This window comes from Phycodurus eques, chromosome 3 (genome assembly GCF_024500275.1).
Source record: "Phycodurus eques isolate BA_2022a chromosome 3, UOR_Pequ_1.1, whole genome shotgun sequence".
NCBI classification, from domain to species: domain Eukaryota; kingdom Metazoa; phylum Chordata; class Actinopteri; order Syngnathiformes; family Syngnathidae; genus Phycodurus; species Phycodurus eques.
Window position 1 is genome coordinate 10,008,604 of NC_084527.1, and position 21,220 is coordinate 10,029,823.

Here is a 21,220-nt window from a genome sequence, read left to right on the forward strand (position 1 = left end):
TCAAACTCTTTTTTTGTCTCGGGCCGCATTGTAGTTATGATTTCCTTCAGAGGGCCGTTAGAACAGTGAAACCATATAATCACCAAAATAATCACCAAAACATATTATTACCATTACACAACAAATTGAGGGATAACTAGTTTTGAAATCAGAAGACAAGGATAATAGTTTGTTCAAGTATTGTTTAAGTTAATGTAGAAGAAGGGTTTGGTAACAGAAAAATGCAATATCTAAAGATTATTGTTTATTATGAAAAAAATAAAATAAAAAAATCTACCGGCATTACTAGATAACTAGCAACCCTTTACTGCTCAGTGACTGTTTTTTTTTTTTTTTGGTCAATATCTTCATGTCTTAAAAGTGTTCTCTTTCAATTGACTGTCTGTTGTCGTACTATAGCGGCTCCAACTACCGGAGACAAATTCCTTGTGTGTTTTTTGGACATACTTGGCAAATAAAGAGGATTCTGATTCTGAAGTTGTCAGCCGCCGCCATTGTCGGCTGTGGATCTGATGGGAACCAGCTAGAGTACAGGAGGCTAATCGAGGACTGGTGTTAGCATAACAGCCTGCTCCTAAACACCAGAAAGACCAAAGAGTTGGTGATCGATTTCCGTAGGAAACCTTCCCCACACACACTGGTGAAGATCCAGGGCTCGGACAATCAGACAGTGGACTCCTTTAGGTACCTGGGTGTTCACCTAAAATATAAACTGCATTGGACAGACAACACAAATGCTCTGTACAAGAAGGGCCAAAGTTTCCTCCATTTGTTGAGGAGACTTGAGGTCCTTTGACATCAGCAGAGCTTTGCTCAGGACCTTTTATGACACTTTGGTGTTCTCAGCATTGTTTTATGTCTTCGTGTGCTGGAAGGGAGACATTCCAGACAGAGATAAAAAGACACTTAACCAAGTGATTAAGAAAGTTACCTCTGTACTCCGCTGCCAAATTTTCTCCTTTGAGGAGCTGGTGTACACAAGGATGTTAGCCAAGTTGACATCCATCATGGATAACATTTCCAACCCCCTGCATTACACTGTAGAGGCCCTAAGCAGCTCCTTCAGACTTTTACACCCGAGGTGCAGGAAGGAACGCTACCACAGGTCAAGAAAGTTGAATTGTAATAACCATATAGCACACACGCTCAATAAAAACATTTTCAAATGCCACTTCTGTGCGATGTTCTCTGTACATCACAGGTGTCAAACTCAGGGCCCGGTGGCCACATCCAACTCGCCACAACATTTTATGTGGCCGACGACAGCAAATAGTGTGTCAACTTCCATGATTTTTGCTCAAATCTGTACCAACATTTTCAAATTGTCATATGAAGTAAATGTTGAGCAAAGCTTTTGCAAAAGCATTATTATGATTATTTTTTAACAAACCTCTTTTTACAGTAATTTGAACAATAGCTGAAAAAACTATCTTTGCCTATTGATTTCAAAACTAGTTTGTTGTGTATATGTAATAATATGACTAGCCAATTAAACATTTATATGGTTTCGTGGTCATAATGGCCCTCTGAGGGGAATGTAACTACAATGTGGCCTGTGACAAAATTGTGTTTCACACCCCTGCAAGTGTGTGTCGTACACAAAGTTGGTGTGGGTTTTTTTTTTCAAGTTGATGCTATTTGTAAATTTAAAAAAATTCCCCTCTCGTGGTTTATTTTGCTAAGTGTTCTTGTCATAACGTATATTACTGCTTGCTGCTGTAAAGTCTTCTTTTATTTAGTTAGTTAGTTAGTTTTTAAACAATGTGTTTGAAAATATTCAATTTACAAGAACACAAAAACATACAGTCAAACAATATAGTCATTAATCCATAAACAAATATCAAAAAGAAGCCAGATGGATTTAAAATAAAAATATTAAGAGCATAAAATAACTTTTTTAATTGCTTTTTTTTTCGAGTAAACGCGTAAAATGTTTATGCTCGTTTTGTGTTGTTTCCTTCTCAAAAATTAAAAAAACGTTTTGAATGACTATTTGTGTATATGAAATTGCGCAATCATAATTATTGAATTTACAACAACGACCTTTTAATTTTGTTGCGCTCATTGTTGAAGGAACCAAACAATAAAACATCTTCCAATGACGAGTGAAGTCATTCAGTATTATCTATAGTAAACCGTGATGCATCTTCCCAGAATTTGAATAGATGATTAGAATAAAATTAGATTAGATTAGATTCCCCCCAAAACTGTAAGTTAATGTTGGCAGGATAGTGCCTCTGTATAATTTTGAAAGACATTTCCCTTTACTTATTTTCAGTTTTCGTTCTTCTTCTCCTTGTAACGTGATCTGGGCGACAGGGGGCAGTATTAAGACGAGCCGGTCCAATCGAGGCGCAGTTAGCAGATATATAGAAGAAGAGTTCATTCAGCCATTACGTTCTCCCTGAGCCAGGTCGAATCCGCCAGTGGTGGAGGACAGCAGGTCATTAACTAAGGACGCAAGCAAGAAAAATGTTATCCGTGCGAGTTGCAGCAGCGTTGGCTAGGACCCTACCTAGAAGGGCCGGATTAGTAAGTGTTTTCTTTTAATAATCCACATGTTTTAAATGTTAGCCGGCCGCTTCATTTCGTTGATGTGTAAACTTTGTACGTGAAGGGTAACGCCGAATATATGTCAACGCTGCAGGCCTGGAGCTAGCGCGATGTTGTTCGACTCTACCTTCTACAACATCTTCCGAGTGCATTTTAAAGTTAATTTCTGTTTGTCACTTTTATATTTTGTAACTGTATGATTTTTTTGTTGCCCTTGTGACAGCGGCTGTGCGAGTGTGTTAGCACGCGAGCTAATCTCGCGTAGCTGCTAGTTAGCAACTCATTCAGCCGCGCTTTGAAGGTCAGCTCGCCTGACAGTCAGACGCAGGGCTCAAAACCGCGTTGCGCCTTCATCATTTGCCGTGCATGCTCTTCAAAACCTAGTCGTGGAATCATACGCGCCATATTTATTTGCATTGAGTTACATTTTTTTATGCATTTAATCCCAGGTGTCCAAGGCTTTCCCGGCCGCCTGCGTTGGGGTCAACCACCTCCACACTCACAGACCATGGCTGCAGAAAACTGGTAAGACAGACAATAATATATACGACTAGAAAATCTGACAAATATACCCTTAGTGATTGGAGGTCATTGTCACTATCTTGGCATTACATTGGTGCTGTGCGTTGTGGCACCAAAATAAAATCTCTATTTACAAACAAAAAAAGAAAATCCCCTTTGCTTATAGAAACATTAAATTATTACTTAATTCGCTTAGTTAATTTTTTTCCCCCCACCTTCTGGGAATTATGCCTCTTGATAGCAAACAAGCTTTGAATCAGTTGTTTCCCCAGCATCGACTTCTATATAAATATTTCTCTACAGAAAATTTGTGTAGTACTTCCTTTTTTTTTGGCAGGGGGTGGGGGGAAATTCCTCCTCTTAGTATGCATATGATAAATGAACAGTTTAAATGTTCACCAATGTAACGAGATGAGCTGTGAAACGGCATGGCTCGGCTGATGCGTACATCTGTTGCCGGCTGTCTTGGACTTTCCTCAGTTATACAGGTGAGGGAAGGTGACCCCTGCCCAATATTTGTGGCTTGGAAGAATATGTCTCAGGTCAGAAGTTCCCAACAAATCATAACATTGCTAAGTCGCTGCTTTTTCAACGTATAAATTGTTGTCTTTGGGATGTTCAGCACCGTTATCTCCGGGATTGCCCTCCACTGGGCTTTTGTCATAGTATCTTTTTTTTCACCGTTTGTTTAATTAGAGGCACTAGAGGAGACAGTGAAGCCGCTAAATAAAGTGACAAAATCGCCAAGTTGGCAACATTGTTTTTGTAGACCAGCTCCTCTCTGTTCGCAGCTGTCCTCTTAGTGGATACTGCACGTCAGCGGGAAGGCACTTTGAAACGCAGAAGCTGCAAAAAAAAGTCAATAAAAAAAAAACCAACAACAACTTCCTACAGTCTAATTAATCCATAACATCGATTAATCGCCCGGACCTAACTGGTGTCTTATGAACTAGCACTAACGCCAGCAATGTTAAGCTACATTGATGATTGAGTATGAGTCTTTGCTTTTGTTTAAAAACAAAAAAAGGCACGGCTGAGGTTTCCTCAATCCTGGAGGAGAAGATCATGGGAGCGGACACCTCTGCCGACCTGGAGGAGACTGGACGAGTGCTGTCCATTGGTGACGGTATTGCCAGGGTGTACGGTCTGAGGAATGTCCAGGCGGAAGAGATGGTGGAGTTCTCCTCTGGACTCAAAGTACGTCTGGAAGAACTCTTAATAAGTGGTTCCCAACCTTTATTGAGCCAAAGCATGTATTTTACATGAGAAAAGTCGTAACAGCACATCGCCAAACAAATATCACAAAAAGATTACTTAAATAATGATTTATACACAGGTTATTTGCAGCTTCTGCCAACTAGTGTAAGAGCATGTAATTGTTCTGTCTGTCTCTGGGTTAGGGATAAACATACTTTATTAGTAGTAAAATATAATTGACTGAATGGACAGGGGGTCCTGTTTATGACGGAGTTCCGTCCCAACGGCGCAAATCGGAATGGCCATCGCTAAAAAGGTAGTGAAGTCAGAATTTCTGTGAATATTTTTATGAAAAATACTTGTTGGCCATAAACTATAAAGCAATCAAATAAAACGGTTACTGTGGCAGTATTTGTCTTGTTGTTGTGTTGAAACTGAAATTCTGACTTTACTATACCTGGATAAAATACCTTGATACCAGAACTGAAACTATACCACGGCAAAAACTTAAAACCTCTAAAACTGGATTAAAGTACTTAAACGCCCGTTGATTCTTTCTGCTTCTATTTAGTGTTCTTTTACCACTGGTCTTCCTTTATACTTTATAGAGTATAACAAAATGCCAAATGAATATCCAACCTTTCATACTGTCAGAAATGAGGTCTAGTGAGGTTTGCTGACAGTTTGTCATTGAATTAAATGCCACGCTTTATATTTTAGTCCAAATGTTTTAATGAAAAATAAAGTTCAGCAATTTAACATCAATAAATTAAGATATTATTTGAGATTCATTTGTAACAATAGAAGTCACTTATCAGGACTTTGTGCCTGAAAATGTAAAAAAAAATTGCATCCTTTATAATGCTTTTTAGCAAGTACAAGAAGACTGAAGATTTTTCTGGTTGACATTGTAGACATTTTCCTTCATCCATTGTGCTTCTTACCCACAAGGGCATGTCTCTGAACTTGGAGCCCGACAACGTTGGCGTGGTGGTGTTCGGTAACGACAAGCTGATTAAGGAGGGAGACATCGTGAAGAGGACGGGCGCCATTGTTGACGTTCCCGTCGGCGAGGAGCTGCTCGGCCGCGTGGTGGACGCTCTGGGAAACGCCATTGATGGAAAGGTCAATAAAGCCCACTAAAAACTACATCTAGTCATACTCATTCATGAAAGCTGGTCTTAAATTAGAGGTTTGCTTCTCCACAGGGTCCTCTGGGTTCGAAGACACGCAGGCGTGTGGGTCTGAAGGCCCCGGGTATCATCCCCCGCATCTCTGTGAGGGAGCCCATGCAGACTGGCATCAAGGCCGTGGACAGCCTGGTGCCTATCGGCAGAGGGCAGCGTGAGCTCATCATTGGTGACAGGCAGACTGGGTGAGTCGTGCTAAAATAATTACCATTAGGTATGGCAATTTGAATACATTTCCTTTATCAGTCTGGTATTTTTGGACTGATGGCAGAATTTTTTAAATGTTTTTTTTTTGTTTTTTTTGTTTTTTTATTTTATTTTTTTTAAATAAACAAAATATGATGCTAAATGGATCCCATGACTATATAGTTGGGTCCTTCCACTCAGAATTGGAGGATAATTAAGGTATCAAAATTTTTGGAATAACAAACTTTCTAGAAAAATGGGTATTTAACCATCATACCTTGATTCGTCCAGATCAAATATTAATAGTACACTTTTGAGATTTCATTTGTCATATTTCGCAGTTTGCTGCATCCTTGGTACATATAAATACATTGTTTGCACAATGGTCATTGCACCAGACTATTGCTATATTAGTCATTCAAACCGCTCTAATTGCTCGAGGGCTCTGCACCTTTTTGCACAATTGTAAAAAAAAAACAATTAAATAAATAATAATAATTTGCATTACCAGATTACTATCAACCTTTTATTGCTCAGTGACTGTTTTTATCAATGTCTTTGTCTCAAAAGTATTTTGTCAATTGACTGTCTGTTGTCGTACTGGAGGAGCTCCAACTACTGGAGACAAATTCCTTGGGTTTTTTTTGGACATATTTGGCAAAATAAAGATGATTCTGAGGTGCCAAAAAGCATACAATATTGCTGAATAATTTCTTTACAGCTAAGTATAAATTTTATTTAAATACCTATTTAATTCCACAACATTCTTTCCCTTAATTACAGCCAGTGCATGTATTAAAAGAACAAAATATGATGAGTACCTCCCCCTTCAGCAAAACTGCCATTGCCATCGACACCATCATCAACCAGAAGCGCTTCAATGAGGGCACAGACGAGAAGAAGAAGCTGTACTGCATCTACGTGGCCATCGGCCAGAAAAGGTCAACCGTGGCGCAGCTGGTCAAGAGGCTGACCGACGCCGACGCCATGAAGTACACCATCGTGGTCTCGGCCACCGCCTCCGACGCGGCGCCCCTGCAGTACCTGGCCCCGTACTCAGGCTGCTCCATGGGCGAGTACTTCCGTGACAACGGCAAGCACGCCCTTATCATCTACGACGATCTCTCCAAACAGGTGACTTTTGGAGTCTCGTCAGTTCTTAAAAAGCGGGGTTGTCAAAACTTTTTGGGTCCAGGCAGCCCTTAAATGGGAGGAATTTTTTTCCAAGGGTCCCCTCATAATCTGAATGCCACTGAACCGTAACTACCGCTGCTTTAGAAATCTCCAACTTTTCTCTCTTAGGCCGTCGCCTACCGTCAGATGTCCTTGCTGCTGCGTCGTCCCCCCGGTCGCGAGGCCTACCCCGGCGATGTGTTCTACCTGCACTCCCGTCTGCTGGAGAGAGCCGCCAAGATGAACGACAACTTCGGCGGCGGCTCCCTCACTGCTCTGCCCGTCATCGAGACCCAGGCCGGCGACGTGTCTGCCTACATCCCCACCAACGTCATCTCCATCACTGATGGACAGGTACGTACCTTAACGCGTCTCAATGACATAATCGCTTCAGCTTTTGCTGGTCCTAACCTCGCTTTGTTCTTGCTTCTGCTGTAGATCTTCTTGGAGACAGAGCTGTTCTACAAGGGTATCCGCCCCGCCATCAACGTGGGTCTGTCTGTGTCCAGAGTGGGTTCTGCTGCCCAGACAAGAGCCATGAAGCAGGTTAATAAATGACAGTAACGTAGTTTAAAAAAAAAAAAAAAAAAAAAAAAAAAACTGCTCTTTCACTAGTCAAATGTTTGTTTTTTTAATCTTGTTGTTTTTACGAAAATTGTGAATTTTTAAAACATGGATTATATATATATCTTATAAAAATGCTAATTCATTTTAAAGAAAAGCTGATTTGTTTTTTATTGAAATTTGGATGTTTTTGAAATGGAATTTTTCTTTTTTTTTTTTTTTTTGATTTAAAATTAGGATTAAAAAAATAAATCAGACCTTCTGTTTAGTGAAATTCAGCTGTATAATTACTTTTACTACTATGCTACCTTTTTTTTGTGTATATATTTTATCTGCACGAGCAAGCGTAGCATATTGTTGAGACTGAGCATGAGAAACTGCTCTCAAAGTTTCACCTCTGCGTCCCTCTTGACGAATACTTTTCGTTCGGGGAAACGGGATTTGATTGAATTTCTATTTTATTATGTGCCTTTTTGGTGTCTTTGGTGACAAAAGGTTTTTTGTGAAAATAGTGTAGATTTGATTTAAATGTATCAACTAAATTAAGCAATTCAGTAAGGCAATTGTTTGCCCCCTCCTTTCTTTCAACCTTGTAGGTTGCCGGTACCATGAAGCTGGAGCTGGCTCAATACCGCGAGGTGGCCGCTTTCGCCCAGTTTGGCTCCGATCTGGACGCCGCCACCCAGCAGCTCCTCAATAGGGGCGTCAGGCTCACAGAGCTGCTCAAGCAGGGACAGTACTGTGAGTGTTGGCGAATTGACTCTCCCTTCCTTCATTCTTTAGCTAAATTAGACCCCTTATGTTTCTCCTTTCCTTCAGCTCCCATGGCCATCGAGGAGCAGGTGACTGTCATCTATGCCGGGGTCAGGGGGCACCTGGACAAAATGGAGCCCAGCAAGATCACAAAGTTCGAGAAGGCTTTCCTGCAGCACATCCTCAGCCAGCACCAAGACCTGCTCGGTGCAATCAAGTAAGATCCCTTTTGTCCCAAATCACCATCTTGTAATATTTAACATTTAAAAACGCATTAAAAATCCCGATGTTTGCGTTTCAGGGTTGACGGCAAGATCTCTGAGGCATCGGATGCCAAACTGAAGCAGATAGTTCTGAACTTCCTGTCCAGTTTTGAGTAAGCAGGTCCAGCGCTTGAGTTGATCTTCAGTGCCCCCTATCATTATGTATGTGAACACGCTGAAGACCAAAACCTCCATGTACAGATTGTCCCAATAAAATTTTACAAACATGCTGAGCTGTAAAATTATTCTGATTGGATCAGATGAATCCAAGAGTACATGTGCACCATTTCAGTGCATTAGTGATGAGTCCTGCTGTTCATTGTAGTAATCGAGGGGGAGCAAAATGTGTCCGATAGTGTTTTCGTGGTTCCTTTGCTGTTTAAAGTATGTAAGGACCTGTGTTAGGATGGGAGGGAAATGTTTAATGAGAATAAATTGTGTAACAAATTGAACAGTTTTTGTCTGTTGAGCTCCTGAGGGTATGGTGCACTCCTTGAGATTCCTATCGTACAAAGACAAAAAAAAAAAAAAATTGGTTTAATACTATTGCCTAGTGACAATACAATGCGTACAAATTACTGCTTTTCACATGCAAAAATTGTTGGCAGGTTACTCCACTTTGGCATAATAATGTCCAGCGGGTGGCAGCACATGCACAATTATCATTTAATGACCCAAATATGCTCATCAATCCTTATTTAGAATGTATGTAATTTTAATAGCATACACTGCCCAGTTATAGACATTGGCAGCATTATTATGTACACTTAGAAAATTCCAATCCTTTGTAGTTTGTGGTAACCAAATTATTGGAAACCACTGTAATGCACTGCAGTTCCACGCGCGCAAACTGCAACCACAAAAAGTCATCGTGTCAGTCAAAAATTAGTCTAAAAGTTTTTATAAAAGCAAACTAAATTTATTTACTCTGCATATCATAGACAAGGTACTTCAATGTGCGTTACATGATTAAAATCATTAAAAAAAAAACAATTTATAAATATTCCAAACAAAGGAAAATAAAAGTACAATTAAAACTGCGTACAGTTCAAGAAATAAAATTGAAAAGTGGAAATGCTCAAAAAGCATGAAAAAAAGAGTTTTTAACCTGGACTTTAAAACATTCACAATTGGGGCTGATGTCACTTCTGTTGGCAACTTATTCCATTTGTGTGCAGCATAATAGCTAAATGCTGCTTCGCCATGTTTGCTTTGGACTCTGTGCTCCACCGTTTGACCTGAGTCTGTCGATCTCAGAGCCCTACTGGGTTTATATTCCATTAGAATTTCTTTCATGTATTCAGGACCTAAACCATTTAGTAATGTATACACCAGTAGCAGAACTTTAAAATCTATTCTAAAGCTGACTGGAAGCCAGACTAAAGACTTTAGAATTGGAGTAATATGCTCTGACCTCTTTGTTCTGGTCAGAACCCGAGCTGCAGCATTCTGAATGAGCTGCAGCCGTTTAATGCTCTTTTGGGGGAGTCCAGTCAGAAGACCATCACAATAGTCAAGTCTACTTACAATAAAAGCATGGACGAGCTTCTCCTGGTCGGCTTGGCACATGCAAGCCTTCACTCTGGATATGTTCTTCAGATGGTAGAAGGCAGTTTTAGTAATTGATTTGATATGACTGTTGAAAGTCAGATCGGAATCTATCAGAACACCAAGGTTTCGGACTTGGTCTTTAGTTTTTAAAGAGAGTGACTCCAGGTATTTACTAAAAGCAATCCTCTTTATTGTCAAAAGCAATTATCTCAGTTTTGTTGTGGTTTAATTGAAGAACATTTTGGCTCATCCACTTATTTATGTTTTAGACAGTGACACAACATCTCAATTGAACTGTAGTCATCTGGAGACACTGCTAGCTATAGCTGTGTGTCATGAAAGTTACATCAAAATAGAAATGTTCAGTTAAAAAAAGAGAAACGCATACAGAATTTATCACACTCAGGAAAATACTTTTCAGAAGGCCAATTCCTACATAATTTCTACATTAAATATAATTATGTCGTATTTGAATTTTAGTTGAATTTTGAAGTTTCCATAGCTGGTAGCTATAATCAAAATAATAAAAAAAAAATACATTTGAAAAATTACCCCAGTGAATTTATGAGTTTAATTTTTTGAATTGAATCACTAAAATCAACACAATATTACATGATATTCTAAATCTATTCAAATGAATCTGTAAATGCTCTTTCTGGGGGAAAAAATGCTTCATTTGTATGGTGCATCGAGAGCCATCTCTCTGGCACGAATGAAGTGAGTCATGTGGCACAGAGTGACTGGAGCTGCAGTCATGATGAGTGTCATTGTGACACCAGGAGAAATCTCCAAGCAGCAGCACATGACCACACAATGAGTGAGTGAGTTGTCTCACAAAGGACTTCGTAACCATCTCTACCATTCAGCACTTAAATTTAATTAGCAGTTCCGCTGGGCCAACACATAATTGAGTAACTATAAGACATGACTCCGGCATTGACTGATGAATGAGTCATATCAAAATATTTATTGGGACACCGATTGAAGCCCGTAAAACAGTAATTCTAAACATGTGGCAAGTGGAAGAAAAACTGCCTGAGTACAGTTCAGTTTTATTTCACTTTAAAATGCATTTATTTTCCTATACTTAACTGCAGAGTTCATTTTAAAACATCCATCCATCCATCCATTTTCTGAGCCGCTTCTCCTCACTAGGGTCGCGGGCGTGCTGGAGCCTATCCCAGCTATCATCGGGCAGGAGGCGGGGTACACCCTGAACTGGTTGCCAGCCAATCGCTGGGCACAAACAAACAAACAAACAAACAACCATTCGCACTCATAGTCACACCTACGGGCAATTTAGTCTCCAATTAATGCATGTTTTGGGGACGTGGGAGGAAACGGGAGTGCCCGGAGAAAACCCACGCAGGCACGGGGAGAACATGTAAACTCCACACAGGCGGGGCCGGGGATTGAAGGGTTAGGGTTAGCCTAATTGTGCTGCCTAATTTTAAAACAATGATATTAATTATACTGTTTAGAAATGGAGAAATATATGTTTAGGTGGTACTTGGCAGGGGAAAAAAAGAGACTTCATTACAGAAATGGAAGTGAAATTTCACAAAGAGAGAACATATTTCGCTAGAACTTGTTGATTTGCATGAAATTCAGATCCCTGTTCTGCCCAAGTAATTAGGTTTCACTTCAATGTTTTGTCTCCACTCTTTACCACATACATTTTAAGCTTATCATGTTCTCTTTTATTGCCATAACACCACTCGACAGTCACACAAAAAAAAAACATTGTTTGCAGTTGTAATAGAAGCTCTCATTCACTCCCTACCGCATTATCAGGTTCACCAGATCCAATACACGAACAAAATGAACATTCTCATCATTGAAAGGCTTGTTATTATTCATTATTACAGCTATTCCACTGGATCTCATTTGATTGTACAAGAGTACCTAATGTTATGTCCAATAATTTAATTGAATATGATAGAAAAAAACATACATCCACATCAAGAATCTTTAAAAAGTAAATTGATCAAATTGACAACATTTGTAATGCCACCACAGAAGAGTACCAGTGATGGCAAAGAGGTCAGTGTAATGATAAGTATAGAACCAGAAATGGCACAAGGTGGGCAATATGATGAATGAAATATCACTTGCACACATGACTTGAGTTTTCGAAGCAGATGGTAATTTCATTTGATTATTATTATGACTAACTACACAATACTTATTCCAGCCACTAATATTCTGTTAATGGCAACAAGTGGAGACACAGGTTAATTGTACCTTCTGCCAGCTAGTGGAATAGCATTTAATTTTTCTGACTGTCATGATACATCACTCGTATAGATACATGAACAAAGGTACATTATTTGTACTGAATAAATCCTAGCCTGTGGACTGAATAAGTGCAGTTGGATCATTTCCCGTGGCACACCTGATTGGGATTTTTTTTGCGGGGGCAAAAGTGAGTGGTGATGCACTCAAAGACACTGCACGCATGTACAGCAGTTACGCAGGCATGCGTTTACTTCATGTGTTGCCCAACCGGTTTTCATAACAACTGTCTTCTTGAGGCTTTCTTGTGTGTTTTGCTGCATAGCTGACAGATGAATGTCTTCGTGACACGCACAGTCACCGCCAATGTGCCATTTTGTAAACCAAAGAAGTGCACCTAAGGCTACATGTTGATCATCTGCCAAAACCAACACTGCCTCACTCTCATGAGAGTGAAGGATCTCAAGAGGTCTCTGTGGTTGGGCTCACTGACGTGAAACCCTCAGAAGCTATTGTTGCACGTTTGCATTTCAGTGTACAGGATACGCTAACTGGACGTTTACACAGTAAATATTCAGCTTGACGCATAATAACACATGTCGGAGAGGTAGCTATTCACAACAACATGCTCACTTGCTGTGGTTTTGTTTATGTTTTGATTGTTTTTATATATTCCCTTTTATTACACAGTATATTTGGCTGTATTATAATCTGACTTTCAACATTATAGGAATGTAGGACATAGGGTGGTTATGAAAAGTCTACACACCTTTGTTCAAATGCCAGTTTTTTGGTAATATCAAAGAAATGGGACCAAGAAAAATCTTTTTTAAAAACCCTTTCCAGCATAAATGTGACCTATACTCTGCACGACGCAATAAAGGAGGGAAGGTAAAAATAAATGAGATAATGTAGAATGAAGCGATCATACTAAATCTGTCACCATTTAGCGTCGCTGATTAACTCCAAATAACGTTCAGATGTTCTACCTGACATTATTTTTGCTTTCTCGCAAAAGCTTGAAGATTTTGTGTTAACACTGACTGCAATTTGGAACCATTTATAATTCCCTCTACCTTGACTATATATATGAAAAGAAATAAATGATTCATATTATATATTTATTATATACATTATCATTATACTAATGATATATTTTTTTCTAAATTAGATTGTGCAACATTAGTCCATACGTGTGTTTGCAAAAACACCAAATGAAAAAGCAGGGTAGGAATCTTTTTTATGACAAAGTAGCAAAATGTTTTTATTTCTCACATTTAACAGCACTGCTAAATTCAGGGGTGGGGAACCTAGGGCCCGTGGGCCATTCACAGACCCGCCACAGCATTTGATCTGCCCCATTAATTCTTAAAAACAAATAAAACCTCAAAGAAATTGTGATAAAGAAGCTGAAATATATAATAAATTAATTCCAAAATTCTTGCAATATATAACAATAAACATGATCATCATACTTTCCCCCTAAATTTAGTATTGTCCTTGGCGCACTTAACTGAAAAGGTTGCCCACCCCTGATTTGGAGCATCTTTATGATACAAATTTGAATAAAATGTATTTATAAAATAAAAACAAAATTTAAAAATTTAAAAACATGACACTGCATCTGACTTCATGTATGAATGCAAATAGTTGGGTCTAAAGTGCCTGCCCATCACCCATCAAGTGTGAATTTAATATGATGTGGTTGCTTCAGTCAGTGGTGGCTTCACACGAGGTAAGCAGAGCGGGGTGTATTCGTGTTTGCCGATGTGTCCATCCGCCACATACACACAATGAACTGTCGCATCCAGGAGTTAAAATGCTTTCATTCTCCGGAAGGGCATTGACTTTTTTCCCCATGATACTCTGGGCTCTGCTTCCACAAGTAGAAGAAGGCAGCTGACCGCAGCGCACTCTCACGCCAGATCAAGCAAACTGGTCGTCATTGTGAGAAAATCCGGACTCGCCGTTGGCCCAGCAGTATGTGAGGGCTGCCTCACTCGCATGAGACAGGGCCAACCCCTAAAACAGGCTACTCTTAGCAATACAAGAAATATCCCTCCATCCATTATTTGAGCCGCTTATCCTCACAAGGGTCGCGGGAGTGCTGGAGCCTATCCCAGCTATTATCGGGCAGGAGGCGGGGTACACCCTGAACTGGTTGCCAGCCAATCGTATAAACAAACAACCATTCACACCTACGGGCAATTTAGAGTCTTCAATGAACCTAACATGCATGTTTTTTGGATGTGGGAGGAAACCTGGAGTGCCCGGAGAAAACCCACACAGGCACAGGGAGAACATGCAAACTCCACACAGGCGGGGCCGGGAATTGAACCCCGGTCCTCAGAACTGGGAGGCAGACGCCCTGACCAGTCGTCCACCGTGGCGCTACGAGAAATATTGTGTCTAAAATATGCTGTAGTTCTTGATCTTTGGGTTATTTTAACAATAACATGTCACAGACATGTTATTAAGAGACCGAGGATCAGTTTAATTATGGGGGAAATAAATGCATAATACACTACACTACTCACAAAATGTATGAATATTCATCTTTCAGGTGAAATTTCAGGATGAATCTCATCTGTACAGGGGAACTTAATTGGATCTTTTCAAAATTTTTGAATGCACACGTTCAACTGTTCAGTGTTTCGGTACTTTTTGCACATCTTGCTGCTCACAAACGGCACATTCCTAACTTTTTCTGAGTGGTGTACTATGACAGCGGAGGTTTTTACAGGTGCCAGGCTCTCCCTTACAAGCCTGCTTGCAGCGAGCACACATGATATTTGGAGCAAATGGAATTTCCTTCTTCGGTGACCCACGCTACACATCCACCCAGCGCACACTGTTGTAAAAAGTCACTCCTTCTAGGCAGCATGCTCACATCAAGCCTCAAAACTCTTTGTAGCTCAGTAAAGTGCATGTGCTGCACCCTTCTCAATGCCTCCTCAAGCCAGAGTGATGTTGTGGGGGGTTCAGTCAGTACTGCCATAGTGGTTGGAATTGGGTGGGTTCTCCTGTAAACTGGTGTGCTGGCCTCCTTCCTCCTGGGACACGCCCGCCTCAACGGGCTGCTGGAAGAAGTTGGACACGCAGAACACCTGCAGCAGGATTTGTGTCATTCCAACATTATGGCAGAGGTAGAAAAAAAACTACTCACACGCTGTACTTAAGTAGAAGTAAAGATACTTGTGTAAAAAGGAAGTAGAAGCACCAATTCAATTTCTGCACTTAACTCTGAAATGTGTTTAAAACGCCAGAAGGGTGGTACTCACAGTGAAGAAGGCCACGGCGCCGCCCTGCAGGAGGCCGGCGAGCACGTCGGTCCAATGGTGCTTGTAGTCGGACACGCGGGACAGACCCACGTAGACGGCGGTGGCAAGCAGGAAGAACTGGACGGTGGGCCGCAGGAGCCTCGCCCACTTGGCCTTCAGCCTGGCATGGATATATAGCTGGCGAAAGCACAAATGTATGTCAATTAGCTGTAGTGACGACGCATTTTAAGATGTTTAAATGAAAATATAGTAAACCAAACAGTTGGGTTTTACATGAAATAGCGCGATTCAAATTGCTATTTTGCTATATGTTAGCACAGCGCCTGTTAGAACGCTGGCATTTCATCAGGTTTATTTTAAATAGTACAAGACTACAGGGCATGATGTAAAATGTAGAGGTCACTACCTTAACACACAACAGAGAAAAGATGGGGAGAGTCAGCAGGAACAGAAGTCAGGCAGACAAACACTGAGGAAACAGTTCTGGCACACGACTAGCCCCGAAATGCAAACTACTATTAAAAGCAGATCAATATTGACTATTAAACATTTGTATATTATTAAAATTAGAAATGCTTGGAGCATTATTTTCATGATGCATTATGTGAGGCCAAAGGGCTATTCTGGTTTGTCACAAAAACAAAACGATTGTACTTACGACAAGAAACAACATGCAGTACATGGAGAACGACGAATGACCGGAGTAGAACGACAGCCTGCAAAAGATAAAAAGTTTTATTTTTTTATTTTTTTACAGTCAATAAAGTTCAATAATCATCTATACAGTATAATATTTTTTATCTAAAAGTGGGAAGATTTTCCGATTTTTTTGCCCATTTTCCACATCTATATAAACAAAATATATGTAAATGTGTGTATTACATAATCATAATCACATCACTGCCCAACAAAAAGCAGGTATCTCCAAATTTTGTGAGTTTATTAAATCCAAAAATCAGTCAAAATATGTTTTTCTTTGTGTTTATATATATATATATATATATATATATATATAATAATTGTAGCTTTATTTTGTACTAGAGTTATTTTAAATTACAATTACAGTACTACAATTGCTTTCTTTTTTACAAAAATTTCAAAAACTTCTTTTGGGTCCATAAAATACACTTGTAACCTGAAATATATCTGAAGAAGAAATTTAACACTCTACAGTGTTATGTTCCAACGGAACAACGTGGGCTTAACTCGTCAATTACGATGAACCGTGTTGCGACAAACAGCAGTTCAGGGGTATTTTCACAGAATATTGTGTTTATAAAAAAAAGGAATTACTTTTTCAACTCAAAGTTTTTTTTAACTAATTACTTATTAGTGCATTCAAAATAAAAACCTGCCAAATGGTCATGAGAGCAGGACAGTTAAGGGATGTTTGTACCTGGCTTCGTCCACCAGGAACGAGTCGCCGGTACAGGTGAAGTTCTCCACGTATCTGCCGGCTTTGCAGTTGATGCGATCCCACTGCGGCTTGCACACGGCCAGGAAGTGGGGCCGCAGACGCCCGACGGAGTACTTGGCGATGTCTGTCAGAGACTGGCTGGCCGCCGCCCCGAACAAGTAGCAGCCCACAGCCTTGTAGACACAGGCTGCGTACTTGTGGCCAAGCCTCTTGCTCTTAATGTGGGTGAGGTAGACTGAAAGCCACTCGCCGCAGATGATCTAGACAAAGAGAGAGAGAGAGAGAGAGAGAGAGAGAGAGAGAGAGAGAGAGAGAGAGGATGAATGGATAGCGCCTATTTGATGAGGTCACAAGACAGCACTTTTCCGTCCGTCCTTACGACAATGAGCGTGAAGGGGATCATGACCCCTCCAAGGAGCTGGTAGGAAATGGTGTCCTCTTTGAGAGGGTAGCGGATGGACTCGTCATCGCAGAAGAAGCCTCGTTTGAACGGGCTGTGCTGAGGAGTGAGAATGAAGAAGGGGAGTCCCACTGGTGGATAGAAGAGGAGACACAAACATGGATCATAAGTCACTTTTATTAGAAACCTAAGCTTTACTAAAAGGTTTGCGTGTATAAAAACGGGGCGCAAACTTGCAAACATATGAGTAAGCTGAGCAACCAACCAAGGATTGTGTTTGCCAAATGGGCAAAATTGCCAGTAGGTTTGCACGTTCTGGGAGGAGTATATGCCAATTAGCACATACAATTGATTGAACGAACCTGAGATGAATTTTGATGGCTGATTTTATGTCTATAAAAAAGGCAGGCGTAATGCGGCACAGCTGAGGCGCAGGCAGAAAGAGAGGCGACGGGGCGAACGGCTCTTTTCAGCTTGTGTAAACATTTTTGAAGTACCAGAAACAATATTTATCACGACATATCGTCTATTCAGCGATTCAATTTTGGAGCTTCTGAATGGAGCCAATAGGAGCCAGTCACAAGAAGGAGTCATACCATTATCATCATCTACTGTATGACAAAACTCCTTTCAACACTGCATTTTCTTGTGTCTAGGTCATTTCAACGTACCGTGACAATGTGCTGTCCTCTCCTACAGCAGTTTTGGGGGGGTGCTGTCCCGAGAGCAGGATGGACATACATCCAATTACCACACACTCGGGAAGAGTTAAATAATAGCTTTTATGCGGTTGCTGGCTTCTCCAAAAATATCAGTGTCATAGATTTCTGTCAAACTGTTTGTTTGTCTTCTATTAACACTTCCAATTCCATCACTTCAAAAAATTACGTAAACACTTTCTTAGCATCTCAGTGACTGTATATCGCCGTGGCATTTATTGGCATGAACTGATAAAATTACAGTGGTCACACCAACAAGACAATGGTATATATTTAGAGGGAATGGAAGAAAAAGGGTGAAAACAGAGGACTACAGCTCCCTTACTGAATCATATCAGACTACAGCGCAGCTGTGCTGTACGTAATGATGTGGCTGATGAGTGTACAGTCTGCATGTACATTATATGAGGTCAACACCGCATCACTTGACAAATCCCCAGACAAAATTCTGATTCAATAATGGAGCTAGCCCTTGAGCATGACTTCGTGGCACACAATCACATCTTTTATTTACAAAGTACTTCATCAAATGATGCCTAATTTCTGATGGGCTGCTTTTCATTAAGAGATATTTCACTGCAACCCAGAGAACCAAGTTAACGCTGTTTAATACTACTGCAGACCTCTTACTGTACCTTAAAAAAAACCAGACGATGACACTAAAAATGTGTTTTAAATGAGTCAGGTGGTTGTGATTTGGCCCAGCGGTGATATTACAAAACATCTGAAGACAGACTAGAAAACTAGATGACAAGAGTCAGCATGCTAATGAGAGTAATAGATGTGTTATTTCTCTCATTTGGTCACATGGAGCAAAACTGACTGCGGTGAATGAAGAGTGCATATTGCAGAGTCAGTGCATCCATTCTGTTGGTGCTGCAGGTTTCTTATGATTACAAAGCAAATACAGTTGTGGACTAAAAATACAACTTTGGCATGGAAAACTCACACATATACGCACACAGGGTGGAACTTTTCCATCTCCCCTGCCTGCTATTCCCCACATCAAGCGTCCCAGTGTGTATTTACATATCTTTAACGCCAGTCACCTTCATAAAAGACACTTAAGGAATAACACACTGCGGAAAATGTGCACTTTTGAAACGTTTGAACTCTTTGCTGTGTAAATAGAAATTCAGTAGAATATATTTTACATACCGAGAATGAGGCAAGTGATGTCCAACAGGATGTATGGGATCCCAGAAACTTCAAACATGTCGTCTTCTTTTTGTTAAAAAAAATAAAAAATAAAAACACTTTTTGCTCAGGTGTTTGTCTTATTCGGTAAAACACACCAGCTTCATGGTGCAACACGAGAAAAGGCGGAGAGCTCGAAAGAAAGTGACGCAGCTAACTCGGTCGTTACCGACCTTTAACCCGTTAAAATTGTCGCAGAGCATCTTTCACGGCCGCGTTTGAGGAGAATTTACCGGCATGCCACTGAAACCAAGCACCCGGTTACCGTTGTGATTAATGTCGCCTTCGCGTTCAGATGGGAAATATCAGCGATTAGCGGCTGCTACTCCTGATACGCGATGTTGATAGTCCAAAAGAAAAACGTATTCAGGATATGTACTACGTGGGGGGGGGGGAAGACAGTGATCAAAAGTTCCTCTTCTGTGTCTCTGTCCAAATGAAATTTGTTATGTCGAACAAAGAGAAGTAGAAAAGCAGGGTAGTGTTGTCCGTTTGTAGAGGTACACTGAAGGCAACATAGAACGCGGAAGTGGAAAGAGAGTGTAGCCAATCAGGTGTCAGTACGGCACTCGGATGATGGCGACAACGAGGCCCCGCCCTCCTCGTCTGTCACTCATTATGAGTGACAACTTAATGAGGTTAGAGGAGTCGCCGTGTTATTAGAAAAGGTGCGCACGCTGCACTTTGTTTGATTAGATTTCACCTCGACTGATTCCGTGCGTGTTCCCATTGTCTTGCCGCTCTTTATTGGAATGTTCAGTCAGTCAAAATGTACAATGAGTCCTCGGTTTACGACGGAGTTCGAACTCGCCTGACGCAGTAAGATCATACAATAAATATCTGTATGATAAAAACACTCCTAGGCCATAGATATTTAAAAAAAAAAAAATCGATGCTCTGGGATTGAACCTTGATTTCCTTTTTGGAGTTTCCTGTTCCCTTTACGTGTTCTCTTCGGGTACACATGCTTTCTTCCACATTCCAGAAACATGCATATATATATATATATATATATATATATATATATATATATATATATATATATATATATATATATATATATATATATATATATATATATATATATATATATTTTCGAGTTCGAACTCCGTCGTAAACCGAGGACTCATTGTATATATATATATATATATATATATATATATATATATACACATATATATATATATATATATATATATATATATATATATATATATATATATATATATACATATATATACATATATATATGCATGTTTCTGGAATGTGGAAGAAAGCATGTGTACCCGAGATATTTATATATATTTATATATATATATAAGAATATTTATTTGCCAAGTATGTCCAAAAAAAACACAAGGAATTTGTCTCCGGTAGTTGGAGCCGCTCTAGTACGACAACAGACAGTCAATTGACAGAGAACAATTTTGAGACATAAAGACATCGACAAAAACAGGCACTGAGCAACAAAGGTTTGCTAGTTATCTGGTAATGCCGGTACAAAATGGTTTTTTTTTTTTTTTTTTTTTTTACAATAGTGCAAAAAGATGCAGAGTCCGCTAGCACTTAGAGCAGTTTGAATGACGAATATAGCAATAGTGCAATCCGGTGTAATGACCATTGTGCAAAGGGAGCCGAGACTTCAAGGAATGTATGCAGTTTAAAGTGACTAGTAGCGCGATAATCTGGGACAATGTTGATTGTGCAAATGTTGCAGATACTCCTCAGTCAGTGTGCAAGTGGGGCAGATGCTACTCTGGCATCAGTGGCGAGTATTGGTCAACAACAGATATGCACATAGTGCAGCGTGGCAAGACCACTACACTGAGTGCACGAGTAATATATAATTGGCCCCACAGAAATGTGACAACAAACTCAAGACAAAAAAATTGGCAGCATGTTGCAATGGAATTGTAGGTTAGCTGTTTAAGAAGTTGATTGTAAGAGGGAAGAAGCTGTTGGAATGTCTGCTCGTTCGAGTTTGCATTGATCGGTAGCGCCTACCTGAGGGAAGGAGCT

The 21,220-nt window shown here is 40.1% G+C and overlaps 2 protein-coding genes across 2 annotated transcripts; one reads left to right on the plus strand and one right to left on the minus strand.

The window, feature by feature from the left end:
- The first annotated feature begins 2,381 nt into the window (after window positions 1-2,381).
- Window positions 2,382-8,630, plus strand: LOC133399925 (ATP synthase subunit alpha, mitochondrial). The gene is made up of 11 exons (XM_061671953.1): window positions 2,382-2,532; window positions 3,003-3,078; window positions 4,103-4,272; window positions 5,224-5,397; window positions 5,481-5,647; window positions 6,482-6,782; window positions 6,951-7,175; window positions 7,260-7,367; window positions 7,982-8,126; window positions 8,205-8,355; window positions 8,440-8,630. Exons 1-11 carry the CDS (start codon window positions 2,473-2,475, stop codon window positions 8,516-8,518), a joined length of 1,656 nt encoding a protein of 551 aa, XP_061527937.1. The 5' UTR covers window positions 2,382-2,472; the 3' UTR covers window positions 8,519-8,630.
- Window positions 8,631-13,410: 4,780 nt separating this feature from the next.
- LOC133399926 (phospholipid phosphatase 1-like) lies at window positions 13,411-19,706 on the minus strand. Its single transcript, XM_061671954.1, has 6 exons — window positions 19,163-19,706; window positions 17,265-17,416; window positions 16,865-17,145; window positions 16,127-16,184; window positions 15,469-15,645; window positions 13,411-15,294 (listed from the first exon to the last, which is right to left on the minus strand). Exons 1-6 carry the CDS (start codon window positions 19,218-19,220, stop codon window positions 15,169-15,171), a joined length of 852 nt encoding a protein of 283 aa, XP_061527938.1. The 5' UTR covers window positions 19,221-19,706; the 3' UTR covers window positions 13,411-15,168.
- Window positions 19,707-21,220: the final 1,514 nt, after the last annotated feature.